This window comes from Saimiri boliviensis, chromosome 17, assembly GCF_048565385.1.
Source record: "Saimiri boliviensis isolate mSaiBol1 chromosome 17, mSaiBol1.pri, whole genome shotgun sequence".
In the NCBI taxonomy this organism is placed as follows: domain Eukaryota; kingdom Metazoa; phylum Chordata; class Mammalia; order Primates; family Cebidae; genus Saimiri; species Saimiri boliviensis.
In genome coordinates, this window is record NC_133465.1 from 17645826 (window position 1) to 17673825 (window position 28000).

The 28000-nt window shown below is 50.1% G+C and overlaps 2 protein-coding genes across 9 annotated transcripts in view; one reads left to right on the forward strand and one right to left on the reverse strand.

The window, feature by feature from the left end:
* ALDH3A2 (aldehyde dehydrogenase 3 family member A2) overlaps nt 1–5655 on the forward strand; it is a 38667-nt gene extending 33012 nt beyond the window's left edge. The window contains exon 12 of the mRNA XM_074388271.1: nt 5307–5655. The gene's annotated coding sequence lies outside the window, so the exon portion shown is untranslated. The remainder of the gene's footprint in view (nt 1–5306) is intronic.
* Nucleotides 2–28000, reverse strand: SLC47A2 (solute carrier family 47 member 2). Of its 8 annotated transcripts, none has more exons than XM_074388270.1 (18): nt 27863–28000; nt 26593–26694; nt 26210–26278; nt 25349–25497; nt 24171–24213; nt 20203–20247; nt 19792–19889; nt 19208–19305; nt 18119–18232; nt 16955–17022; nt 16193–16201; nt 15564–15729; nt 14276–14351; nt 13655–13724; nt 3682–3814; nt 3511–3605; nt 2144–2231; nt 3–796 (listed from the first exon to the last, which is right to left on the reverse strand). In XM_074388270.1, the coding sequence occupies exons 1-18, from the start codon at nt 27983–27985 to the stop codon at nt 576–578; spliced, it is 1767 nt and encodes a 588-aa protein (XP_074244371.1). In that variant the 5' UTR covers nt 27986–28000; the 3' UTR covers nt 3–575. The 8 variants fall into 8 exon arrangements, with proteins under 8 accessions (XP_010338223.1, XP_074244370.1, XP_074244371.1 ...); XM_039476141.2 differs by lacking the exon at nt 16193–16201 and adding an exon at nt 26911–26970 and having other exon boundaries at nt 15564–15672; nt 16955–17073; nt 27863–27933; XM_010339921.3 differs by lacking the exon at nt 16193–16201 and having other exon boundaries at nt 2–796; nt 15564–15672; nt 19792–20018.

Below are 28000 nucleotides of genomic sequence, written 5' to 3' on the forward strand. Positions count from 1 at the left end.
GCCTTTAATAAGTGAAAATGGCGATGGAATGAAAGAACTGGAGAAAAGGGGAAGAAGGGTGTATGGACAGTCAGCCGCCCTGGTCAGGGTCTCACAGCACCTATGTCTGCTAGGGGCCTACAGGGGTTGCCTGGACAGGGCCCACTGGCCCCCTTCTCCGAGCTTCACAGAGGCTTTATGACAGGTTTGAGTAGCAGGCTGTGCCTAGGAAATGTGTAATCTTTAATGTAATAGTGGTTTTGTTATTTTATCTGCAGTCTCTCACTTGAAGCCATTTACATTATTCATAATAGTGGCAATCCCTGGACTCTGATTCATGCATTTGGCTGATGTCTTCTATAGAGCAATCCAGGTCAGAGAAGAAAACTCCAGTTTAACCAGAACAGAATGGCCAGTCTGCTCTGTTCAGACCCCTCTGAATGTCACCGCAAGGAATCAGCCAAAGTTCTTTTTCTGAGGAGTGGTTCAAAGTGTCCACCTGCCCTGGACCCCATTGGCACTTCTGCAGGGCAGACCATGGTGTGTTTGGGTACTGGGAATGGCCACTCCTGGCTTTCTGTTTCTGAGCTTCATTGCTAGTGCTTGGTGGTCAGGATTCTGACTGCGAGCCCCACCAGCAGTGTGGCTGACGCCGCCCCCAGAGCAGCCCCACGGCGGATGACCAGCTGTTTCACTGACAGTCTGCTGGTAGGATCTGAAAGGGTATGGGCCTCCTCTGGAGTCCTGAAGAGGTCCACATGGCACTCAGACCTTGAATACGTTGTCAGGGTAATGCCAGGGGAACTCCCAGTAGCCACTGCAGAAGCAAACAGGAGTAAACTCAGTAGGCCAGGGGTGAGTGGGAGAGCTCTGGCCTTAGAATCAGGAAGCCTATCCTAATCACCTGGCTGCATTTGCTACACCTCACAAGAGATCATGCCTATATAGTCGAAAAATACCTGCTTTATCTGCTTGACAAGCAAGATCAGAGGAGGAGATATGTGGGAAAGCATCTTAAACTGTGAATTTCACATGCAGATAATGCTTACTACCGGGATCTGATGAGGAATGTTTTCGTTAGCGCTTGGCCTTGTGATGATCGATGGCTTCAAAAGCACATGGGAAACAATTAATTGTGTCTTACTATATTCTCTCATGACAACTTAAGCTTCCAGAGTTTTAGCTGTTTCACTATTGCCCTGATCAAGGATGAGCCCAGGATGGATGAGGTCATGGAGACCTCATCTGAATGAGCTTCGGGCCATTTGCACACACACCTGGCACTCAGGACCAGCCCTGGGGCAGAGCTGGGGCCATCACTTCATGACATGGACATTGGGCATAAACCAGAGAGACGCTCATCTGCTGATGGGGTAGAGAGAGGCAGATAGCAGGTCCCCCCAAAGCCAGTGAGTCAAGCCAGGCCAACTGACAAGCCAGGATCCCCAGACTGGCAGCTGTAGGTTAAAAGTTGGCCTTCCGTCCTGAGCAGAGTTCAGTGGGGGAGATTGTGAGCTTTAGCGTTTGACGGGTTGATGCTCAGATTTTATCTCTGGCCTTTATGAGTTGTGGAATGATGGGGGAAATACGGAAGTTCTTTTTTTTTTTGAGACAGAGTCCCTCTCTCACCCAGGCTGGAGTGCAGTGGCACAATCTTGAATCATTGCAACCTCTGCCTCTCGGGTTCAAGTGATTCTCCTGCCTCAGCCTCCTGAGTAGCTGGGATTACAGGCGCCCGCCACCACGCCCAGTTAGTTTTTCTATTTTTAGTAGAGACAGGGTTTCATCATGTTGGCCAGGATAGTCTTGATCTCTTGACCTTGTGATCCACCCGACTTGGCCTCCCAAAATGCTGGGATTACAGGCGTGAGCTACTGCGCCCAGCCAGAAATATGGACGTTCTTTCAGCCTCACTTCCGCATCTGAAAATGGGCATACATCCAGTTGCCTCTCAAGGCCAAGGACTTGGTGTAGGGCCTGGTACTTGCATGCCTGTTAGACAGTAGGTATTGTTGTCTTCCTGGTGCTTAGGACATCATTTTCATAATAATGGGAAGAAAAAGAGCTTGGGCTTGTAAGCAGAGGCACAGAGGGCAGATAGGAGCAACGTGCCACTGATGTGTATGTGTGTACCAAAGTAGAGGCAGCCATGTTAGCACATTACCTGAAGATAGGACTGCTTTCTCAGGCCCAGGTCTGGTTGCAGTGCTCTCTGCTCTTTGCTGCTGCTGCTGACCTGAGTGTTTCTTAGCCTAAAAGAGAAAGAACTTGCTTGGGTCAACCTGCCAGCTCAGCAGTTCACCCCTTCACCACTGGCCTCGCATTCTCTGCTTTTAAAACATTGCAAGACCGGGTGCGGTGGCTCACGCCTATAATCCCAGCACTTTGGGAGGCTGAGGCAGGTGGATCATGAGGTCAAGAGATTGAGACCATCCTGATCAACATGGTGAAACCCCGTCTCTACTAAAAATACAAAAAATGAGCTGGGCACGGTGGCACATGCCTGTCGTCCCAGCTACTGGGGAGGCTGAGGCAGGAGAATTGCTTGAACCCAGGAGGTGGAGGTTTCGGTGAGCTGAGATTGCGCCATTGCACTCCAGCCTGGGCAATAAGAGTGAAACTCCGTCTCAAAAAAAAAAAAAAAAGAAAGTACATTTTAAAGCTGGGCACGGTAGCTCATGCCTATAATCCCAGCACTTTGGGAGGCTGAGCCAGGTGGATTGCTTGAGCTCAGGAGTTCAAGACTAGCCCAGGCAATATAGTGAAGCACTGTCTCTACCAAAAATACAAAAAATTCAGCTGGGCATGGTGGCGCATGCTTATAATCCCAGCTACTCAGGAGGCTGAGGCAAGAGAATCTCTTGATACCAGGAGGCAAAGGTTGCAGTGAGCCACGATCGGACCACTGCACTTCATCCTGGGCAACAGAACAATGCTCCATCTCAAATAACTAAATAAATAAATCATTAAAAATCTGTTTATCCATTGTCTTAAGTGCCAGGATGGCTTTTTCTGTGCACAAAAGCAAAACCACACTCTGATAGGATTCAGGGTCTTTGAGAGAACATTGCTTCTGTGCTCTGCTTGCAGACCGAGTTGTGCCTTTGCTGTGCCTGAGAAGCAAAGGCTGCCCTGCCCTGTTTAAAAAGGACATCAAAGAGGATGGTGGGCAGGGGGATTTTATTACCCCTTCCAAAGTTAAGGCACACGCCTGGAAGTTCATCTGGGTACAGACTAGTTTGAGTTCTTTGCGTTTGCTTTTCTGCAGATGGGGCTGTCTAAGGAAGGTTTTTGATTTTGTTTCTCTTTATAACTGCAGAGCGTGCTTTTTATACTGGCCAATTACAGTAACAGGAGTCACTGTTGAGGCTCAGGTGGTCCCTCTATAATCCCCCACAAAACACCCGCAGCTTATACCACACTGCTGCGAAGTTCTTAAGTGCTCTGGGCATTTCTGGCTGAGTAGTCACTCTGCCTGGTGGGGTCAGGTGCAGGGTGTGTCTTATGGCCAGGGGCAGCTGACCCACTTACTTCCTCCGCAGCAAGCTTCCAGTCCAGCCGCGCAGTATACACAACAAAGGCAGCAGTTGCCAGGGAGACACAGGCCAGCATGCCCAGCCAGAGGCCTGGAGGAGACAAGTGATAACGGGAAGAATGTGCGGCAACCACCCAGGCCTCTCCCAGCTTCCTCACACCACATACCCATGATTCTCATTCTGACCACAAAGGTCAGAAGGATGCCCAGTGGTAGGCCGATGACATAATACGTGATGGCATTCACAGCGGCACCAAAGGCCTGCTTCCCAGTTCCTCTCAGGACTCCGCCGTAGACACACTAGGAGGGGTGACAGAAATGGGCAAGAGGGTCATGATGATGAGACTAAGAGCAGGTGTCATATGCAGCAGGCCTTTGCTAAGCAGTTCGCATGGCGTTGCTTCATTTGAATTCTCACCGCACTGGATGGGCGCCCTTATTTCCCTTTCTTCCCTAAGGGTGACTGACCAAGACAGGTCAAATCACTTGTCCGTGTTACACAGGAGTAGCTGTGTTTGAACACAACCCCGCAGCACCCAGGCTTCACCTCCACACCAAATGGCCTCCCTAGAAAGTAAAGGTAGAATTCGTGGCCAGCAACCAATTGGTCTGGGAGACTGGACCAACTTCACACGGTACGGTTGTGGTGTGTTGGTTTCCTGTGGCTACGGTAGCAAATTACTGTAAACTTGTAAACTTAGTGCCTTAAAATAGCACAAATTTGGTCCGAGCATAGTAGCTCACGCCTGTAATCCTAACACTTTAGGAGGCTGAAGCAGGCAGATCACCTGAGGTCAAGAGTTCAAGACCAGCCTGGCCAACATGGTGAAACCCTATCTCTACTAAAAATACAAAAATTAGCCAGGCGAGGTGGCACATGCCTGTAATCGCAGCTACTTGGGAGGCTGAGGCACGAGAGCTGTTTGAACCTAGGATGCAACTGCACTCCAGCCTGGGCAACAGAGTGAGACTTGGTCTCAAAAAAGAAACACACACACACACACACACACACTCACACTCACACACACTTATTTTACAGCTCTGGAGATCAGAAGTTTGAATTGGGTCTCACTGTGCCAAAATCAAGAGCTTGTTCCCTTCTGCAGGCCCTAGGAGAGAATGTTTCTCTGCTTTTTCCAGCTTCTAGAATTCCTTGTGTATTCATTGGCTGGTGGCCCCACAACACTCCAACCTCTGCTTCCAGCCTCACATCTCCTCTGACCCTCCTACCTCCCTCTTCTAAGGACCCTTGTATTTACATTGGGCCTGATAAACCTCATCTCCAGATTCTTAAATCACACCTGCAAAGTCCCATTTGCCTTGAAACACTCACAGATTCTGGGTATCATGATGTGGATGTTGAAACTTGGGGCCATTATTTTGCCTACCGTACATGACAAACGGTGGTTGTTAGCTTATTCCATATGAGACAAGCAGCCCTCACCCACTGCTGTCTGTCATTATATCTCATCTCAAAGATGAGAATTGCTCCGGAGAAAGTCCTATTTGTCTTATTTCGTTAGCCTCATTCTCCCAACATGATTCCAGATCTACTGAACTACAGACACAGCTCATCTTTGGTCAGGATTATTGACCAATAGATATTTTGTGATTTTAATTTTGTTCCTATGAGAGGTGGGGAGTATTTTGTGGTTTGTACATATCTGAACAAAGAGGTAATGCACTGATGTTAGGAGATGTGTGCCTCTTGAACTTTGAAATGTGCTGTGCATCATATACATCGTGGAATACTACACAGCCATAAAAAATGATGCATTCATGTCCTTTGTAGGGACTTGGATGAATCTGGAAACCATCATTCTCAGCAAACTGACACAAGAACAGAAAACCAAACACCGCATGTTCTCACTCATAGGTGGGTGCTGAAAAATGAGAACATGTGGACTCTGGGAGAGGAGCATCACACACTGGGAGTAGTTGGAGGGGGGGTGCTAGGGGAGGGACAGTGGGGTTGGGGGGAGGATGGGGAGGGATAACATGGGGAGAAATGCCAGATATAGATGAAGGGAGAATAGAGGCAGCAAACCACCTGGTTATGTATGTGCCTATGCAACACCCCTGCATGACCTGCACATGTACCCCAGAACCTAAAGTGAAAATTAAAATAATACATAAATACACTGTGCATATTGCTGGTTATTATATGTCATGGTATGATCTTTTTTTTTTTTTTTAAACTAAAAAAAGACTTCATCCAATTTATGATTGATGTACCCTGGACCAGTGTTTCTCGAATGGGGATGGCAATTTCTGGGACGTTTTTGTTGTGACAACTGCGGGGCTGTGGTGGGGGGAAGGTGTTACAGCATCTAGTGAGTAGAGACCAGGCATGCTGCTAAACATCGTACAATGCTCAGGGGACCACCCCCACAACAAAGAGTTATCCGAGTCTATTCACATGGGCTGAAGATACCAAGAGTACCCAGAAGAAAGTAAAAGCCAGGACACACTTGAAAACAACTGGAACTCTGATCCGTCAGCAGAGAATGGAAGTCTTGCTAGCTATCAGAGGTGTTGAGCACAATCTCTGACCAGTAATTAGCTGACCACTAAGCTCTGCAGACATTTTTAAACCTAGAAAGATAGAACGTTTTAAACTAGAAAGCTAGATTTAAGAACAAGGTGAAAAAAACTGAGCAAGAGAGATCAGCAGCTGCAAACTAGAGAGATGAGAGTCAGAATCGGTCTAAGCAAGTTATTTAACCCAACACAATGACATTCCTTGGCTGTAAATCTCACATGCAGCATTCTCCAGGATAGACCTGCAGGAGGCCACAAAACAAGTCTCAATAAACTAAACTTATTAAAAATGTATTTAAAGAGACAGAGTCTTGCTATGTTGCCCTGACTGGTCTTGAACTCCTAGGCTCAAGCAATGCTCTCATCTGAGCCTCCTGAGTACCTGGGACTATAGGCACACAGCATCATGCCTGGCAAATTTTGAAAGACTGAATTCATACAAAGTATGTTCTCTGGCCACAATAGAATTAAGTTAGAGATGCCTACCAGAAATAAAACCCCAAACATTTGGAAATTAAATGTACTTCTAAACTATACATCACAAAAGAAATTTAAAAATATTTTGAACTTGAAAAATTTTGATGAACATCAAAATTTATTGGATGCAACTAAGGCAATGCTTAGAGGAAAGTGTACAGCTTCACATGCCTGTATCAGAAAAGGAGGAGGTCAATACAAAATGGATTAAAGACCTGAAGACCTCAAACCATGAAACTACTAAAAGAGCAACTTTAGGGAAACTCTCCAGGAAATTGGTCTGGGCAAAGATTTCTTGAGTAATACCCCCAAAGCACAGGCAACCAAGGCAGAAATGGACAAATGAGATCACATCAAGTTAAAAAGCGTCCGTACAGCAAAGGAAATCATCAACAAAGTGAAGGGACAACCCACAGATGGGAGAAGATATTTGCAAACTGTCCATCTGATGAGAGATTAATAACTCAGAATATATAAGGAGCTCAAACAACTCTATAGAAAAAAAAACTAATCCAATTAGAAAATGGACAGAAATAGAAAAAAGTCCTAAAATGTATAAGATCTGAATAGACTTTTCTCAAAAGAAGACATACAAATGACAGATATATGAAAAGGTGCCCAACATCACTGATCATCAGAGAAATGCACACCAAAATTACAATGAGATATCTCACCCCAGTTAAAATGGCATCTATTCAAAAGGCAGGCAATAATGGATGCAAGTAGTATGTGAAGAAAAGAGAACCCTTGTACACCATTGGTGGGAATGTAAATTAGTGAAGCCACTGTGGAGAATAGTGTGGAAGTACCTCACAAAACTAAAAATAGAACTACCACATGATCCAGCAATCCTGCTAGGTATATACCCCAAAGGAAGGAAATCAGAATATCAAAGAGATACCTGCACTCCCATATTTATTGCACTATTCACAAGATTTGGAAGCAACCTAAGTATCCATGAACAGATGAATGGATGAAGAAAATGTGGCGCATGTATACAATGGAGTACTGTTCAGCCACAAAAAAGAAGCAAAGGTGGTCGGGCACGGTGCCTCTCACCTGTAATCCAAGCACTTTGAAGGCCAAGGTGGGTGGATCACCTGAGGTCAGGAGTTCAAGACCGGCCTGACCAACATGGTGAAACCTCTTCTTTTAAAAAAAAAAAAAAAAGAAGCAAAGGCAACTGGAGAAAGCCTATCTTTTTTTTACAAGAAATGGTGCTAGAACAACTGGATATCCACATACAAAATAATGTATTTAGACATCCTTTGCCTTTTATAAAAGTTAAAAACACAGACCTAAAAGCAACACGTAAAACTAAAACTCCTACAAAATAATAGAAAGTTTAAGTGATTTTGGGTTGTACAATGACTTGTTTTTAAATTTTATTTTACTTTTTTTTTAGAGATGGAGGTCTCACTATGTTGCCCAGGCTGGAGTGCGGTGGTGCAATCATAGCTGACTGTAACCTTGAACTCTTGGGCTCAAGCAGTCCTCCTACCTCAGCCTCCCACGTAGCGAAGACTGTAGGTGTGTGCCACCACACCAAGCTAATTTTAAAAAGCTTTTAATAGAGATAGGGTCTCCCTGTGTTGCTCAGGCTGGTCTTGAACTCATGTCCTCAAGCAATCCTCCACCCTCAACCTCCCAAAGTGCTGAGATTACAGGCATGAGCCACCATGCCCAGCCTGACTTTTTAGATACAATACCAAAAGCATGATCATGAAAGGAAAAAACTGTTAAGTTGAACTTCATTAAAATCAAGAACTTCTGCTCTGCAAAAGATAATGGTAAGACAATGAAAAGCCGCAGACTGGAAAATAATATTTCCAAAGCATATATCTGATAAAGGACTGGTATCCAAAACATGCACCAAAAAATCCTCTTAAATCTCAACAATGAGAAAACAACCCAATTAAAAAATGGGCAAAAGATCTAGGCAGACACCTCTACTGAGAAGGCCTGTACAGCTGACAAATAAGCATGTGAATAGCACATTAAAACAGTGAGATTTGGGTGCGGTGGCTCACGCCCACAATCCCAGCACTTTGGAAGGCCAAGGCGGGTGGATCACTTAAGCCCAGGAGTTCCAGACCAGCCTGGCCAGCATGGCAAAACCCAATCTCTACTTAAAAAAAAAAAAAAAAATTGGCTGGGTGTGGTGGTGCATGCCTGTAGTCCCAGCTACTTGCAAGGCTGAGGCATGAGTATTGCTTGAACCTGGGAGGCAGAGGTTGTAGTGAGCCAAGATCACACCACTCCACTCCAGCCTAGGTGACAGAGCAAGACTGTCTCACAACACCCCAAAAAAGAAAAAACAGTGAGCTACCACTACACCCATTAGAGCGGCTAAAATCCCAAACACGGACACCATGAAATGCTGGTGAGGATGTGGAATGACAGGGACTCAGATTCAGCGCTGGTGGGAATGCAAAATGGTATTGCTACTTTGGAAAACAACTTGGCGCTCTTACAAAGCTTACATGGTCTTACTGTCTATCTAACGGTCATGTTCCCAGACACTTACTCAAATGAGCTGAAAACATGTCTACACAAAAACCTGCACATGAATGCTTATAGTAGCTTTATTGATAAATTGCCAAAACTTGGAGCAAACTAAGATGTCTTTCAATCAGTAGGTGGATAAACATGTGATACATCCCCACAATGGGGTATGATTAAGGGATACAAAGAAAGAAGCAGGCCGAGTGTCGTGGCCCACACCTGTGATCCCAGCACTGTGGGAGGCCGAGGCAGGGGAATCACAAGGTCAGGAGTTCGAGACCAGCCCGGCCAACATAGTGAAACCCTGTCCCTACTAAAAATACAAAAATTAGCCAGGTGTGGTGGTGCACACCTGTAATCCCAGTTACTTAGGAGGCTGAGGCAGAAGAGTTGCTTGAACCTGGGAGGTGGAGGTTGCAGTGAGCCATGATCGCACCACGGCACTTCAGCCTGGGCAATGAGACAGGATGAGACTCCATCTCAAAAAAAAATAAAATAAAATAAGAAAAAATAAAAGAAAGAAGCTATCAAGCCACACAAAGACATGGGGGAACCTTAAATGAACATTGCTAAGTGAAAGAAGCCAGTCTGGAGAGGCCACATACTATGTGATTCCAACTCTGTGACAATCTGGCAAAGGCCACACTATAGAGACAGTTAAAAATAGTGGTTGCCAGGGGTTCCAGAGCAGGAAAGGAGAGGGAAAGGGATGAACAGGTGGTGCACAGGGAATGTTTAGAGCAGTGAAACTGCCCTGTGTGATGCCATGATGGTAGATACATGTCATTATACATTTGTCAAAACGCGTAAGAGGCACAGCACAGAGTGAAGCCTAATGTACATGAAGGGCTTCAGCTAATCATGTCTCAATAGTAGTTCATCAGTTCTAACAAGTGTGCCGTGCTAACTCAAGAGGGAAATCGGGGGGAAAGTGTACGGGGAGGGAGGAGACATATGGGAACTCCGTATTTTTTGCTCGACTTTTTCTCTAAACTTAAACCTGCTCTTAAAACGAATGCCTATTAATTGTTAAAAAATATAATACCAAGAATTGGCAAGGAAGTCGGGAAACTGAAATCCTCATATATTGCTGGTGGGAATGTAAATTGTACAACCACGTTAGAAAACAGATTGTTTCTTTTCTTTCTTTCTTTCTTTCTTTTTTTTTTTTAATCAAGGTCTTTCTCTGTCACTCAAGCTAAAGTGCAGTGGCATGATCACAGCTCACTGCAACCTCGACCACCTGGGCCCAAGCGATCCTCCTACCTCAGCCTCCTGACTAGCTCTAGGGACCACAGGTGTGCACTACCATGCCCAGCTAAGTTTTAAATTTTTTGTATAGACAGGGTCTCTCTATGTTGCCCAGGCTGGTCTCGAATGCCTTGGTTGAAGTGATCCTCCCACCTCAGCCTCCCAAAGTGCTGGGATTACCAGCACTAGCATGCTGGCATGAGCCACTGCACCCAGCTGGCAGTTTCTGCAAAAGCTAAAAATAAAGTTATCATTTGACCCAACAGTTCAACTCCCAGGACTCTACTAAAACAAATGAAAACAAATCCACACAAAGACTTCCACAGGAACGTTCTAAACAGCATTATTGATGACAGCAAAATCTAGAAACAACCCAAATGTCCATCAGCTGGTGAATGGATAAACAAAGGCAGTATTTCCATGCACTGGATCTACTTGGTAATAAAAGGAATGAGGCACTGACGCGTGCTACCGCATGATGAACCTCAAAAACAGTATGCTAAGGAGAAGCAGCCAGACCCGGGACTGCACAATGTACGACCCTCCTTATGTGAAGTCGTTTATACTGACAGAAAACAATTCAATGGATTACCCAGAGCAGGAGGTGGGAGCAGGGATTAACCACAAAACAGTCTCCAGGAAATTCTGGGGGGTGATGTAAAACTAGATGGTGGTGATGGTTACATAATTCTAAATTCATTTAAAATCACGGAGTTGTACACTTATATATGAATTTTATAATATGTAAATTATAGCTCACTCAAAGTTTACAAAATATAAAAATAGGCTGGGCATGGTGGCTCACGCCTGTAATCCTAGCACTTTGGGAGGCCAAGGCAGGCGGATCACAAGGTCAGGAGTTCGAGACCAGCCTGGCCAATAAGGTGAAACTCCATCTATGCTAAAAGTATAAAAATTAGCTGGGTGTGGTGGCACACGCTTGTTGTCCAAGCTACTTGGGAGGCTGAGGCAGGAGAATTGCTTGAACCCAGGAGGTGGAGGTTGCAGTGAGCTGAGATCATGCCACTGCACTCCAGCCTGGGTGACAGAGTGAGATTCTGGATCAAAAAAGTAAATAAATAAAAAATAAGCTTCATGGAAAAGGTAAATTAAGAAAAAGACCAGCCAGAAGGGAAGGTGATGCACCTATACAAGCTGTCAGGCCCCGGTGACTGTTCTCTGTAAACCTGACTCAGAGTTTCTTGGTAGCCAAAGTGGATAGAGAAGTATTGCCCACTGGAAGAGGAGGCATACTTAATTTCTTAAGAAATGCTGGGCTGGGTGCCATGGCTCATGCCTGCAATCCCAGTACTTTGGGAGGCCGAGGCAGGAGGACTGCTTGAGCCCAGGGGCTCAAGACTAGCCTGGACAACATAGCAAGATCCCATCTCTACAAAAGATCCCTTCTCTACCTCAGCCTCCCAGCTACTCAGGAGGCTGAGGTAGGAGGATCACTTGCGCCCAGGAGGTCAAGACTGCAGTGAGCTGAGATGGCACCACTGTACTCCAGCCTGGGCGATACAGTGAGACCTGTCTCAAAAAAAAAAAAAAAAAAAGCAAAGCCATTCCTAGCCTTCAGTTTCTTCAATTTCAAGAGGGATTTCTCGGGTGTGGTCTCATCCAGACACTAGAGAAAAAATATGAATAGTGTCTTAACAGTATCCAGGCCGGGTGAGGTGGCTCATACCTGTAATCCCAGCACTTTGGGAGGGCGAGGCCAGTGGATCACCTGAGGTCAGGAGTTTGAGACCAGCCTGGCCAACATGGCGAAACCCTGTCTCTACTAAAAATACAACAATCAGCTGGGAGTCAGGGCGCATGCCTGTAGTCCCAGCTACTCGGGAGGCTGAGGCAGGAGAATCACTTGAACTCAGGAGGTGGGGGTTGCAGTGAACCAAGATTGCACCACTGCACTCCAGCCTGGGCAACAGAGTGATACTCTGTCTCAAAACAAAAGAAAAGAAATAATGTTTTATGACAAAAGCAATAATGGCCTCCATAAAGGAGTTTTGTTTGATGTTCCTTGATAAAGGCCACAAATATGATGCCAGAACACAGCCCAGAGAAGGCATTTCTGCTGAGGCTAAGAACACACGGCCCAAGGATGTCACTTTCTGAACGCCAAACTATATTAGAATAGTTAGTGAACTGGATGGAGTACCCAGAGGCCTTTAGAAAAATCCTCCATAAGTATAATTTCTTCAGTAGGTTTTTAATGAGCTGGTAGTTATTATACAGGTGTTTTTCCCCAGCTGAGCAAGGCCTGGAGCGTGCCAGTGTTTCGTGTTGCTAATTAAGGGCATATCCGCCTGCAGAGCGATGGGAATTTATGCAAGGGGTGTGTTCCTAAAGAATTCATATAACTCCAGACGCAAAGTAGGAGTCATATGAGTTCAAATTCTGCTTATGAAACAAGACTTAAGTGTTTTGGGTTTTTTCGTTGTTGTTTTCTCATGTTTTTAAAAAACCACAGCTGGGCACAGTAGTTCACGCCTATAATCCCAGCAATTGGGGATACTGATTTGGGAGGATCACTTGAGTCCAGGAGTTTGAGACCAGCCAGGGCTTAGATGATAAAACTGGCGGCTCACCAGGCCGGCCCTGCTTCCACATGCCAGCCTTCCTCTGGCCCAGGCTGGTGACTCAGGCCAACATTTGAAGGCCCACCAGGAGAGAACTCCACCTACCATAGTGTGACCCTGTCTCTTCAAAAAATACAAAAATTAAAAGGTTAGCTGCATGTGGTGGCATGCACCTGTAGTCCCTGCTACTCAGGAGGGTGAGGTGAGAAGATCGCTTGAGCCCGGGAGGTCGATGCTGCAGTGAGCCATGATTGCACCACTGCACTCCAGCCTGGGCGACAAAGCGAGACCCTGTCTCAAAAAATATATAAAATCACAAAATTCAAATCTGTGTTAAATGAGACCTGTCTTTCAGTGATCAGAGGAGCAGAAAGTCCAGGTCCTTCTATGTTCTGGTTGAGCTCGTTCCCTTGTAGAAATGTCCCTCTGTGCTGGCTACAGGATATGGTTGCCATTCGGCTCCTGGCCAGCCTGGGGCACAGGTCAATGTCATGGTCCCAGCTCATGAGGAATCCGGAAGAAAAAAGATTTATGGCTTTGCACTGCTGCAATTTTTCAGTTCTTTGCTAATACGCGTGGCTTGTGTAAATTGCAGGAGAGGAGGGAAGTCATTGCTTGAAATAAGAATGGAACTGTTATCAGCAGATACTCTAGGCACTTACTATACAGTTAGCCCTGCATGTGTATTAACAAGTTCATCCTCACGGCCCTGTGAGGTCTTGGAGAGGGCAAAGGCATGCAAATCGTGTCCCCAAGTCAGGCTTTGGATCAAAGTGGTACTCACACAGACGGCCTCAAACAAGTGAAAGACGCTATAAACCGGCAAGACCTGGCCCACCAGGGCGATGACATCTCTGCAGAAGAAATGAGAAAGCACAAGACACAGAGGTAGCCTTTGAGACCCATTTATCTCCCTTCTGTTCCATGCCCCCCATCCCCCACCAAGAAAACGCTTTGGAATAGAGGTAGGTGCCCCACACAAATGTAAGTGGCACTGCTAGCCCAGAGTTTTCTATGTGTCTGTGGGTCACACCTCAAACTTTGGAGAGTCCCCATAATTTTGTACCGCCCTTCAGTGAGCCTCTTGTCTGTGGACAGGCAGGTCATGAAGGCCTAGAGTGGACAGAGGTTGACTCCTCAGACATGATTTAAATACCTTTGCCCTCCCCAAGGCCTCGCCGGTCTGTGAGGATGAACTTGCTAATACACGTGAAGGGCTAGCTGTATAGTAAGTGCCCAAAGTGTTTGCTAATAATAGTTCCGTTCTTATTTCAAGCAAAGAGCCTGGACTCTTCCCGCTTCCTTCATGCGCAGCCCTGGGCCAGGCACATGATAAATGTCTGAGGACAGGCTGAGAACCCCTGTGACGTTTTCCAAAAGTCAGCATAGAAAACTGATTACCTACTCATCATTGGTAAAAATGTGCCCCAGCTGATTTTTCAGGATGCCTATGAGGGTGCCCAGGACCAGGGAGATGCCAACTGAAAGAGACAAAAGGTGCAGCCATGACAGACCCCAACCCAGGGAGCACCCTGCTCACATCAGCAAAGGGCGGACCGCTTAGGCGGTGCCAGTCAGCCCAGCCCTCTGCAATTAGGCGCCTTTTGTCACGGGCCCTGATGTCCCCTGCATCCGAGGTGTTCATTTGGGCTAGACACTCAGTCTGGTAGGAAGGGCAGTGTGGAAGATGCTTTCACCCCGCTGGTCCTCAGAGTGGGGGGCACGCTGGCCCAGCAGCATCCACATCACCTGGGAACTTGTTAGAAACGCAGATTCTCAGACCCCGCCTCCCATCTACTGAATCAAAGCCCGCTAGAGAGGCCCAGCAATCCATGATCAGCCCTCTTGGGGATTCCGACTACAGCCTGAGAACCACTGCTTTCTACAGGGAAGCCGGTGTGAGCCTTCAGTCTAAGAAAGCACAGCCATGATGTCAGAGGACACGAGTGGCTCCTTTTTTTTTTTTTTTTTTTTTTTTGAGACGGAGTTTCACTTTTGTTACCCAGGCTGGAGTGCAATGGCGCGATCTCGGCTCACCGCAACCTCCGTCTCCTGGGTTCAAGCAATTCTCCTGCCTCAGCCTCCCGAGTAGCTGGGACTACAGGCGTGCACCACCATGCCCAGCTGATTTTTGTATTTTTAGTAGAGACGGGGTTTCACCATGTTGACCAGGATGGTCTCGATCTCTTGACCCTCGTGATCCACTTGCCTCGGCCTTCCAAAGTGCTGGGATTACAGGCTTGAGCCACCGCGCCCGGCCGAGTGGCTCCTTCTTAAGGGAGGGTGGGCAGCTGCCGAGCTCATGGGGGTGCTGGGAGGGCCGGGCTTGCAGAAGGACTCTACACAGCCAGAAGAGTGCTGGACAGAAAGGGCCTTCAGAGAGTCAGGCTTTTCTCTAAGGTGAGTGGTAGAAGCCAGCGATCTCCAGAAGAGTCCCAGAATCATAGGGGCAGGGAAGGCGTGAGTGGGGGTGGGGACAAGGTGGTGGGAGGGACGCTTGCTGCTCAGGGAGGGGCAGCTGTCAGCTTATCAGCAGAGGCTGGCCTGGGTCAGATGGCAGGTCCAGCAGGCTTGGAAGATAAGCCTGGCAGCTCCCGAGGCCAGCCCTGCCTCCACTGTGCCAGCCTTCCTCTGGCCCAGGCTGGTGACTCAGGCCCATGGTCGAAGGCCCACCAGGAGAGGACTCCACCTACCTATGAGAAGCACACCTGAGACAGCCGAGCGTTTGGCCTGCACAGTGTCCGCAGCCCCCAGAGCCATCCCCACTCGGACACACACCCCGATGCTGAGCCCCAAGGGAATCTGGGACCAATGATAAAAAAGCACTGTCAGTGGGGCCGCCGTGTAACCGCTGCCGTCCTGAGCCAGCCTGGGCCAAGGGGGATGGGAGTGGGATGGCGGAGCAGATCTCAGGCCTGCAGCCTAAGAGGCGTGTGGCATTCTTGCTGCTAACAATGAGGCAGGGAGGGCTGAGGCTGGGAGAAGGGTGGGGGGACCCCCCCCAGGAGCCAGCCAGTCCCACCAGCACCTGCGCCGTCAGAGGCAGCACAGGCAGGTGGGCCTTGCAACCCAAATCACTGTGTGATCAAAATCCAATGAGAAACGGATTTTAAAGAGGTGACTATGGTCTTAAGTATACCTGAAAAGCTCCCTGTAAGAAAAAAGAGGGTTCAGCAACAAACGTTTGTACAAATGGTTTTGTAATGTAGATTTGTGTGAATCCTTTGCTTAAACGTGGGGTCTAGGACAGCATGCCCCCAGGACGCTGGCAGATGCCAACCGGAGTGACCTGGAGTGGCGTGGGCGGCATGAGGAAGATGACGGTGTGTCTCTGTGGGGAGTACAGGGCAGGCGGGGGCTGCAGTGGCGGAGAGCCCGTGGCCCTGCTGGGGATGCTGTCACCCAACTCTGGCCGACTGCAGTGTGCAGGAACGTGGGCCTGCTGCTCAATGGAATGTGCATTTCTTAAGAAAATCCAAAACTAAGATTGTGGCGTGAAATCTCCCAATTTTTTTTTTTTTTTTTTTTTTTTTTTGAGACGGAGTTTCGCTCTTGTTACCCAGGCTGGAGTGCAATGGCGCGATCTCGGCTCACCACAACCTCCGCCTCCTAGGTTCAGGCAATTCTCCTGCCTCAGCCTCCTGAGTAGCTGGGATTACAGGCACGCGCCACCATGCCCAGCTAATTTTTTGTATTTTTAGTAGAGACGGGGTTTCACCTTGTTGACCAGGCTGGTCTCGATCTCTTGACCTCGTGATCCACCCGCCTCGGCCTCCCAAAGTGCTGGGATTACAGGCTTGAGCCACCGCGCCCCGCTGAAATCTCCCAATTTTAAAATAACGCTAATTAATTTAAAACATTCCCACATCTGTGAGTGAAATACCACCCCTGGTGGACAGGTCGTGGCCACCTGTGTGTGAGCCCTGGCTTAAGCTGAGCAGGGCCTGGACCTGGTGGGCACGAGAGGTCCAGGAGGGTCCCTCGGGAGACGGAGACAGCCTCAGGTGACAGCGGCCCCCCGATGATACCTCCAGCCATCAGGTGGGGGATGTGGGGAAGGCACCCCTGCAGGAGCCTTACTTACCATGTAGGTCACGGTGGCCACCTCATAGATGACAGCCTGGGCGGAGAGGTCCTCCACGCTGAGCAGGCCTGGAGGAGAGGCTCGCCGTGAGCCCAGCCTGCAGCCCAGACACCCAGACCCTGCACCGACAGGACGCTGCTCTGTTTTGGGGACTCGGGCAAATTTTTTTTTTCTCTTTGAGACAGGGTCTCACTCTGTTGCCGAAGCTGGAGTGCAGCGGCACAAATATAGCTCACTGCAACCCCCGCCCCCTGGCTTAGGTGATCCTCCCACCTCAGGCTCCCAAGTAGCTGGGACTACAGGTGGTGCCACCACACCAGTTAATTTTTGCAGTTTTTGTAGAAACCGGGTTTCGCGGTGTTGGCCAGGCTGGTCTCAAACTCCTGGCTTCAAGTGATCCGCCTGCCTCGGCCTTTCAAAGTGCTGGGATTACAGGTGTGAGCCACCACGCCCAGCTGATTTTGAAGGGCAGATTGGTAACAAGAACAACAAAAAGACATTCCTTCTGGCCTTCAACCATTAGGAAAATTCTGCCCAGTGCCCCAGAGGCCCCTGCAGACTTCCACACGTGGTTTGTCTTTCCGGATGAACTCAGGGTGACAGTGTGAGGGAGGGGACAGAGAACAGGGCCAGGGTCTGGCAACCCAAGTTCGGTTCTCAGCCCTGCCACGGATTTCCTGTTTGTGGAATTCCTCTGTTCCCGGGGCCCCATTTTCTCATCTGTTAATGCAGGGCAGGGGTTCTGATATTCAGGCTACCTCGAGTCCTCACTTCACCGAGTGCTCTGATGAGCACACACAAGACAGCAGGCAGGAGCCTCACACTTGCAAGCCCAGGCTCTGTTCGCGCCCACAAACCACCTCATTCGATCTCTCAGTTCTCTGTGCCTCAGCCACCTCCCACAGGCACCTGCTCTGCCTGGCCCATGCTGGGATTCAGGCACAAAAGGCCCAGGCCTGCCTCCTGGATGCTCACAGCCTAGTGGGCAGGCAGACCAGCAACAGACTGACCACCCCACTGGGCGGTTGTGCTTTCTGGGTCCATGCCTGGGGATCTGGCCAGTGGAATGGGAAGGGGACTGGTGAGCTGCCATCCTGGGGAAGGGGCTTCTGGGCTGGGTGAGCTGCCCACATGCCATTGTGCACCTCCCACTCTTCCACGTACCCATGAGGAAGCTCCCGATCTCGTAGGCCCACCACTCAATGCAGATCATGAGCATGCTGGGGACAGCCAGGGAGAAAAAGGGGCCCCAGTCCTGCAGGCACTGGCTGGACCAACCTGGAACAGAGACCCCTGAGCTGGCAGCCCACCCAGCTCGCCCACCTGCTTCCCGCTCTCCACTGCCAGGAGGCCCCTAAACACCTTTGGCTCTTCCTGCTCTGCGGCTTAGCAGGCCCAGGCACTGGGTGTTTTGCAGAGGGAATGCGGATGGTCTAGAGCTGGTGCTGGGCCCATGGAGGAGGAGCGTGCAGGAACAGGATACCAGGCTCGCCTGGCCGGTTCACGGGTGGCCCAGTCAGCCCACGGATGGGTGTTGGTCCCCACTCCACCCTCAACACTGGGATTTTGGGCAACTACCCACCACTCTGCAAGCTCTGTTCCCATCTGAAAACCCCAGGCCTTAGCTCTGCCCTGCCTCCCTCGGGGGTTTTCAGAGGCAGCTTGAGATCAAGGATGCTGAAGGCGAACACATCATAGGTGTGCCTCGCAGGCTTGAAAGGGGCTCAGCCAGGGCCCTGCCCCCAGGTGAGGCCCCACAGGCCCGCAGAGCTGTTCCTGAAATGCCTGGCAAGAGAGGTCCTCTTTGTATGGGATTGGCTCTCAAGAGGCAGAAGAGCACAGGCGGGCCCCAGCGTGCGTGGTGTTTCGACAAATGACTTAATCTCCGTCTGTCATAATCTCCTCTTTGTAAGATGGGGCTAATGAGGTGTGGTGAGGCTTAAATGAAGTCAGGAATATCAGGTACCCCACACGCCGCTGACACCTGGTATTCCATGCCTGTCACTGCTCTCACCGCCATCCTGAGAGCAGGGACTGGGCAGGAAAGCTCCCTGGGCCAGGCTTCTGTGATGGACCCATCAGGGCTCTGCATCGTGACACCTTGGATGAAGGGCCCTTGGGCCCTTGGGGCTGGGGAAGCAAAGGGGAAGGAGGGGGGCCGTGCAGGGTCCTGCACCTTCCTGTTGACCACCCTGCCTGGGGCAGCACCGCCACTGGCCTGCTCAGCCTCCCAGAGCAGACCGGGCCTCCCACCTGCCCACGTCTCCAGGTGCAGCTTCTTCAGCATGATGTAGAGAAGGAGGAAGACGGTCTGTGCGAACTGGGAGATGATGTTGGCATAGGCAGAGCCTCTGGGAAAGGAGGGAGAGCAGGGCTAGGACTCATGCCGACTCTCTGCCACCCACTGATGCCACTCTCTGGGACTGATGCCACTCGCTGCCTGAGGGAGAGATGGCTCTGGCAGCCAGCCCATGTGGGGCAGGCATGGCTCTGCTCTACCCCCATCCTGGGATCGGACGCAGCCAGGCCCCACAGGCACCTCTGGCCATGGTGGCTCTACCCAGGCAACCATGACTACAGTGTCCTGGGGCCACTGCCAGTGCCCACTTTGCCTCTCCTGGTGGGCTGGGGCAGGAGTGGGGAGTGGCTGTCCTCTCACCCCATCAGGCCTCAAACTGAGGTCCCCAAGAGACCATCAGACCCCTCCAACTTCCCATAACCCCCCACTTCAGGACAGCACAGGCAGGGCCAGGATGGTGACTGACCTGTCTCTATCAGGGTTGGGGAGCTTGGTGGGCAGTGCCCCCTGACCAGGCCCCACCAGCCTCTGGGCTCACCTGATCCCCAGGCCCAGCACAGAGACCAGGGTGTAGTTGCCCATCCCGTTCACACAGTTGCCCACCACACCACTGAGGACTTGGGGCCACGTGATCTTCTGAAAGAAATGAAAGCTGGCCCTGCTAAGGTGTGAGTGGGATGCATGGCCGGTGGACAGACCCAGGGTGTGGAATGGGGACTCCCTCGCCTGCCCCTTCAGACATCCTCGTCCGGGAATTGGAAGAGGCTGGGGCACACAGCCTCTCACCCACCTCTGTGCGGAGGTCAGGATGTGGCGTGGTGGGCTGGAAGTGACCCCTTTCCAGAGCTGGTTCACAGAAGGTGGAGAGAAGGGGAAAGCCCCAGGCCCCTCCCACTGGAACAGGGCAGTGTGCTGGGAGAAGGGCCGCCCCCATGCCAAAGACCTGTACCTGATTTTGCAAATATTTTGCCAGCAGATTGTAAAGAAAAATCACCTGTATGAAAAGCAAACCCAAACAAGTCAGTAACAATGACCAAAATCCACCAAATGAGCATTAACCGACATTCCTCTCCAGGACATGGTACCCTAGATTGGGTCAATTACTTATCAAAGTATGTCTGGGACCCCTCAGGTACGGCCAAAGCCCACCTGACCACCTAGACTTGTGCTCTGGCCCGGCCTATGGGAGAGGCCCCCTCAGGACTCCCTTCTGCCACAGGGGAGATGAGCAGGCATGTTTTGGCTCTGAGAGGGGACCCTTCGCACACCTGTTCACGGTGCACAGTGCCTGGTAGGCCTTCTGGCTGCTAAGCCAGGTCTCTGTCAGCTTTGGAGGGTGAGAAGATCACCCAAGAGGATTTGAAGGAGTGATCTGGAGTGGGCAATGGCAGGTACTGAGCCATGCTGACCGAGATTAGCCTATGCTGAGCAAGTTCAAGACCCTATGGGGTGGCAGGGGAGAGGGCACACCCTTCCCTGGCCGGGGAGGACCGCAGGGGAGTGTGCGTGGCAGTGCGTGCGTTGGGGGCACTGTCCCTGCCCTTTCTCTCCTCTCTTAAGGAGTATAGAATGGGCGTCAACCGAAACCTAGCCCAGGGCCCACGCCTTCCTTGCCTCATGCCTCTCCTTAGCCCTCCACTTCTTTTTTTTTTTTTTTTTTTTTGAGATGGAGTTTCACTCTTGTTACCCAGGCTGGAGTGCAATGGCGCGATCTCGGCTCACCGCAACCTCCGCCTCCTGGGTTCAAGCAATTCTCCTGCCTCAGCTTTTGTATTTTTAGTAGAGACGGGGTTTCACCATGTTGACCAGGATGGTCTCGATCTCTCGACCTCGTGATCCACCCGCCTCGGCCTCCCAATGTGCTGGGATTACAGGCTTGAGCCACCGCGCCCGGCTGAGCCCTCCACTTCTTTTCAGCACCGTGTACCGATTCAGAGTACGGAGCCGGAATGGACTGGGTTCAGTTCCTGGCTCTGCCTCTTCTGAGATGTGTGATCTTGGGCAAGTTACTTAACCTCACTGAGTTTGTTTCCTCATCTGTTATTTGTAACCTCACTGAGTTTATTTCCTCACTATTATTAAGGGGCTAATAACAGTGTGTGTGCACCTAAAATGCACTTAATATTTCACACACATAAATATTGCAAAGTTAATATTGCAAAGTGCTTACAAAACAGTCTATGGGACATCTGAGCATTCCGATGTTAGCCGAGCACTACGTAAGTCAGTATTATTAGCAATTAACTTCTGCAGCTGCATTTTGTGGAAGGACTTTGGCTTATTTGATAAAGATGACGCCACAGTGATATCTGTAGGGCATTTCCCCCGACCCAGCGCCAACAGTCCTGGTTGACAAGATGCCACCACCTTGGTCTGAAAAGCCAAAGTATGGTTTATATGGAAGACTCAGAGAAGACCAGCCCTATAAGGTGGTTTCCATGATCTGGAAGAAATCTGTAACCAGCTAGACCCCAAAGAGGTCATGGCACTGGCGTGGCAGAGAAGTGGGTGTGGCTGGGTCTACCAGGACTGCACGCTGTTGGGGCACCCCACCTTCAATCCTGACCTCGTCCCTGCCCAGCTCCCTGGCCCACAACTCTGCCCTTGGCGCCCTGGAGGCTACAGTGTCAAAAGGTGAGCTCAGCCTGGCAGGGCCGGGCAGCACTCAGAACTGCCAGTCCTAGCAGGCATCACTGAGCTGCAAGTCAAAACAGTGAAGCACTGGGCTGTGGAAGAGATACAGATCACCGGGTCACGGGACAGACAGACACCGACCCAGACAGATGCACTGTTGATTCATTTAGTAATGAACAAATTAATGCAGAAAGGAGAGAATATGCAATAAATGCTGTTCAAAAAATTTTAAGTTCATGGGATTAATGACTTAAATGTAAAAATAGAAACCCTGGAAGGGTCCAAAAATATAAGCAAATGTGTATATAATCTTGCCATGAGTTAAGTCTTTTAAGCTCCTTAAAGACATAAGGACTTAACATACACATTCAAAATTCTTTAAATCAGAAACATAAACAGAATAAAAGGCAAAGGATTATTCTTTAATAAGAATTATAATACTTCGAAAAAGATTAACCCACTAAAATAAGCAAAGAGCTATTCACAGAATAAACACACGAGAAAATGTTCGACTTCATTATCAATAAAAGAAATGCAGGCCGGACACGGTGGCTCACGCCTGTAATCCCAGCACTTTGGGAGGCTGAGGCCGGTGGATCACAAGGTCAAGAGATTAAGACCATCCTGGCCAACATGGTGAAACCCTGTCTCTACTAAAAAATACAAAACTTAGCTGGGTGTGGTGGTGTGCGCCTGTAGTCCCAGCTACTTGGGAGGCTGAGGCAGGAGAATTGCTTGAACCCAGGAAGCAGAGATTGCAGTGACCCAAGATTGTGCCACTGCACTCCAGCCTGGCGCCTGGTCATAGAGCAAGACTCTGTCTCAAGAAAAAAAAAAAAAGAAAGTAAGAAAGAAAGAAAGAAATGCAGGCCAGGAGTGGTGGCTCACACCTGTAATCCCAACACTTTGGGACACCAGCCCAACCAAAATGGTGAAACCCCATCTCTACTAAAATACAACAATTAGCCAAGCATGGTGGTGCACACCTGTAATCTCAGCTACTCAGGAAGCTGAGGCAGGAGAATCGCTTGAACCAGGAGGCAGAGGTTTGCAGTGAGCCAAGATCATGCTACCTCACTCCAGCCTGGGCAACAGAGCAAGATTCCATCTCAAAAGAAAGAAGAAAGAGAGAGAGAGAGAGAGAGAGAGAGAGAGGAAGCAAAGAAGGAAGGAAGGAAGGAAGGAAGGAAGGAAGGCAGACAGGCACGTTAAAACTATTTCTAATTGGAAGAACTCTTAATAATAGTGTATGCTAATGAAGTTTTTGCTGGCTGGGGTAGAAACTGGTACAGTTTGGCAATATGTCTCAGAAGCCATTCACTGAGCAATTCCACTTCCAGTAATGCATGTCTGTAACTGATAATTTCCTTGGAAATCATTACAGATGACTCACAAAGATAAATTTTAAGAATATCGCAAATCTTATTTATCATAGTTTGTTTCATAAATAGGGATTGGTTAATAAATTATGGCATAACTATGGGTACCGGATAACCTTTGGAATTGATATTGCAGAAGGCTATTTCATCATATAAAGAGACTAATGATATGTTTTAAAGGGGAAGAGCATATTATAATACAATATACACATATGGATCCCATTTCAATTTGTGTGTATGTGTGTGTTTGAATACACACACCCATGAATAGAAATAATCCTGGAGGCCTGAGTGTGGTGGCTCACAGCTGTAATTCCAGCACTTTGGGAGACTGAGTTGGCGGATCACTTCCTGAGGTCAGGAGTTCAAGACCAGCCTGGCCAACATGAAGAAACTCCATCTCTACTAAAAATACAAAAATTAGGTGTGTTGGTGCATGCCTGTAATCTCAGCTACTTGGGAGGCTGAGGCAGAATGGCTGGAACCCAGGAGGCGGAGGTGGCAGTGAGCCAAGATCGTGCCACTGCCCTCCAGCCCGGGTGACAAAGCAAGACTCCGTCTAGAAAAAAAAAAAAAAAGAAAAAGAAAAAGAAAAATCCTGGAGAGAGATAGTAACATATGTTGTCTCTGGGTGGTAGAATTAAAGGTGATTTGAATTCTTCCTGCCTCATGCTTTTCATATTTTCTCCATTAAACATTTTCAAATCAGAAAAACACGTTACACTATTTTTTGGAAATTCAGTTTGCACCAACTGCAAAGGGAACTTCTCTTCTGTCAATCATTCTCGTGGCCCAGCAGGAAGTCATAGCAGGATAAGGATCTTCCCCAGCAGTTAGGGTCGGAAAGCAAAAAGCCAGAATTTAGGGGAATGTGATTCCATGCTCAGCAAACAGGGTCACCTACTGGAAGTCCTGGGATGAAAATCATTACGTAGTCCTGGGTCAACCTGCAAGAGAAGCAGAAGCTCCAGAGCTGACCAGGCTGTGGCCCGGGGAGGCAGGGTCCTGTCCCCTGTACCCTCCAGGACTGGGTGCTTGGCTGCCGTCCCAGGGCATCCTGGGCCCCTAGGTTTGAGGAGAGGCTTTACCATGCCCTGCAGATCTCAGCCAGGACTGTGAAACCTCCGCATCAGGGGCTGCTGCTCTCAGATGCTAAGCGGGTGCCAGGAGGGGCAGCTGAGGCACCCAAATACCCAGGCCTCAGGACTAGAGAACTTAAATTCAGAGTAACATGTGGTTTTTAAGAAAAAAAGGTTATATCTTAAAAAGGAATAACCAAATGAAATGTACATAATATGAATGAACGAGGGCTCCCTACAAGAGGGCATCTCTGAATTGAATCATAAACTATGGGCCGGGCACAGCGGCTCATGCCTGTAATCCCAGCACTTTGGGAGGCTGAGGTGGGCAGATCACGGGGTCAGGAGATCGAGACCATTCTGGCCAACATGGCGAAACCTCGTCTCTACTAAAAATACAAAAATTAGCTGGGTGTGGTGGTGTGCGCCTGTAGTCCCAGCTACTCAGAAGGCTGAGGCGGGAGAATCACTTGAACCCGAGAGGCAGAGGTTGCAGTGAGCCAAGACTGCACCACTGCATTCCAGCCTGGGCCACAGAGTGAGGCTCTGTCTCAAAAAATAATAACTACTACTACTACTACTAAAACTATAATTCATCAAAAATTGGTTGTCATCTCTCTCCTTTTTGGAATATGGGAAAATGCACACACTGCATTTTTTCAAAAGCATCCATAAAGCTCCAACTGTGTGCAGGCACACAAATGCAAATAAAATGCAAATCCCAAATTGTTTCTTGCCTTGTCTCCTAAATTAAAACTGGGCGTTTGTCCGCCTCTGTCCCCTGCTGGCCGCTGCTGGAGCCGCAGCCATGGAAAAGAATCCCCAAACCGAAGCCTGGAAAGTACCCACAGGCACCGTGCATTGTGACCACTCCTGGCCTAGAGAAGTACGGGGCTTGGTCAGGGGTGGGCGGCTTCTTTAGGGTTTCCCTAGGTGGTCCGGGTTTCCCAGGAGCCTCCAGGTTTCTGGCAAGCCCCAACTCCCCAGCTGGAGCCCAGCGCACCTGGACACTTCTGGGTCCTGCCTGAAGAGCAGCAGGATGTGCTGGGTGTTGAGGAAGAGCGCCCAGCAGGGGAAGCAACAGAGGAGCAGGACCAGTGTGCCCCGCTGCAGGATCACGCCCACGTGCTTCTTGTTGGGGCTGCCGAAGCTCTGCAAAACAGCCCGCCCCGCATCAGCCTTTTCCGCTACCCGGGACATTCCGATGCCCCGCGCGGGGAGCAGGCGCCAGCAGTGTGTGGCGGAGCCTGCGCCCTCTGCCACCGCAGCCTGGCACGGCACAGCGGCCTTCCTGAGCCGCAGCCCACCACTGTCTCCACTGTTTTCCAAAACTCCAAGGAGGAAGAAGGCACGTGGGATTTCCTCGCATGTCACAGGCGGGTAAGTGGTAGCCAGGACCAAGCCCAGGTCCACCGAGAAGCTGGAATACCCAGGGAGAGGTGAGGCCTGGTCGCTTTGTGACCCCATGGCCGCCTGGGCAGCCCCTGCTGGACTGCGGGCCCCTGCGAGCAGGGAGGTTCCTTCCATGTCCCCTGGGCTCGTGCCTGCATGCAGGCAGCCGAACTAGGAGAGAGGAGGGGAACCGATTGTCTTTCTCTACTTGGTGACCTCCTCTGGGGGCAAGAGGTCAGGAAACTGTCTCCACCATCTCCACCCTTTTCTCCTGGCCCAGACTTGTTCAAAGGGGAGGGTCTGTTTCCCTGACAGCCTGTGGTCCTCGGAGCTGGGGCAGGAGCAGCCACCCTCTGGGCCCCTCACTCCCAGATCACCTGGGTGGGCCCCTCCCACCTGCCAACTCCGTGGCACCTGCGGGATTGGCTCTGCCCTTGCCTGGCTTCTTGCCCAGCTCCGGGAGGCCACCCACCTGAGACATCAAGGTGTCACACGCGGAAGACAAACCAACTCCTACGGAAACTCCACAGACATTGACAAACTGGCGGCACACACAGGAGGAAACCAGAGCTTGTCAGGAGAGGCCCCTGCATCTGGGATGAGCCTGCATTGGGAAATGTCACCCAGCAGGCAGCGGTGGCAGAGGTGGCTCTGCTCAGCAGCCTCATGTGCTGTGTGCCTGAGGGCAGACTGCCTCCATCTCTGGCCTCAGGACCCACCTATGAAGGTGGCTGTCCAGCCATGTGGGTGTGTCTTCCCATCCCTGAGTAGCCACCCAAGACGGGCCCACCCAGGAACCGGGCAGAGAAGCCTGGGGAGAGAACGTCCCTGCTCTGGGCCAGGCTGGGTACTCACGGCCACCGCGAGGGTCACCGACGCCAGCTCCGCCTTGCCCAGGTGCCCACAGAACACAGTGCTCACTACGTAGTTCATAAAAGTCAGCATCTGGAATAGGAACTGGAGGACAGTGACCGGGTCAGACCTGGGCCACAGGCGCCCCCACCCTCACGGCCCAGCCCTGCAAGACAGGCCTCTCCAGCTGTGAGGGCCCCGAACCAGTGACCAGGGCTGGAGGCCAGGTGGCCTGAGCCCAGCTCCCATTCTGCCTTCAGCAGCTGAAGTCACCCCTGGCTTCCATGTCCCTACCCAGAAAGGCCAGTGGACGAGACACACCCAGTGCAGTGCCTGGCGCCGGGAGCTTGACCCAAGTGTCTGATGCTGCTATTGCTGTTCCTAGTATAATAATAATTTGGTCAGGCCACACACCCCCAGAAAAGGAAGAGAATTAAATACGCCAAAATCTTAGTAATGGCTACTTCCAAGCAGTTGGATTTCAGTTAAATTTCTTTCTTCTTTATAACTTTTCATTTTTTTCTGAAGGTTTTACAGGGGTTGAAAATCCGTTACCTTTTTTTTTTTTTTTTTTGTGACGGAATTTTTGCTTTTGTCGCACAGGCTGGTGCGCCATGAATGGCAAGGTCTCAGCTCACTGCAACCTCCCCGTGCCTGGTTCAAGCCATTCTCCTGCCTCAGCCTCCGAAGTAACTGGGATTACAGGCATGTGCCACCACGCCTGGCTAATTTTTGTATTTTTAATAGAGACAGGGTTTCACCTGTTTGAGACAGGGTCTTGAACTCCTGACCTCAGGTGATCTGCCCTCCTCGGCCTCCCAAAGCGCTGGGATTACAGGCAAGAGCCACCCCACCAGGCCCATTACTCTTTATGGTCAGGGGAAAAACGAAATGTATAGAAAAGTTTCCGCTTTGGAACTGAAATGGGTAGCTGGCCCCTGCTTCCCCCTGGGAAGGTGCTGCAGGCTTTGTGCCTCTCCAGGGCCCATTTGTCCTGGAGTCGTCTTCCAACTCAGGCATTTGTGGGTTTCCAGCTGAGACACACCCACCCCTTCTGTGTGGGGGCTGCCTGCTGCTGAGCAAAATCAGGCCCCACGGCCACTGGGGATCGTCCAGGGACAGCCTCCAGGAGCCATCCTGCTGTCCCCGGGCTCTGCGCCTGGCAGTTTCTGGGGAAAATGTGAGCACACTTCTGGGTCCTGCCTGCAAGGCGGACACCCTCAGCCTCTCCGATTTCTCCACTCCCTGCCTGCCCCCTAACCCACCTCCTTACCAGGGGTCCGGAAAGAGCAAAGAGAGTCCACGCCTCAGCCCCAAAGCCTCTGGGAACCAGCCTGCTGAAGGCAGGGCAGCAGCCCCCATGGCTCGGGGGCAGCGTGTCTTGGAGGCTGTCCATTCCTGGCCGGGACAC

Excerpts from the sequence above, each read along its gene's own strand:
- SLC47A2 (XM_010339921.3), bottom strand. The coding sequence starts at position 27,985 with ATGGACAGCCTCCAAGACACGCTGCCCCCGAGCCATGGGGGCTGCTGC. Across the intron at positions 25,498-26,209 it reads GTGACACCTTGATGTCTCAG|AGCTTCGGCAGCCCCAACAA; the intron begins GTGGGTGGCCTC and ends GCTGTTTTGCAG. Across the intron at positions 14,352-15,563 it reads CTCAGGTGTGCTTCTCATAG|TTGGCATCTCCCTGGTCCTG; the intron begins GTAGGTGGAGTC and ends TGTCTCTTTCAG.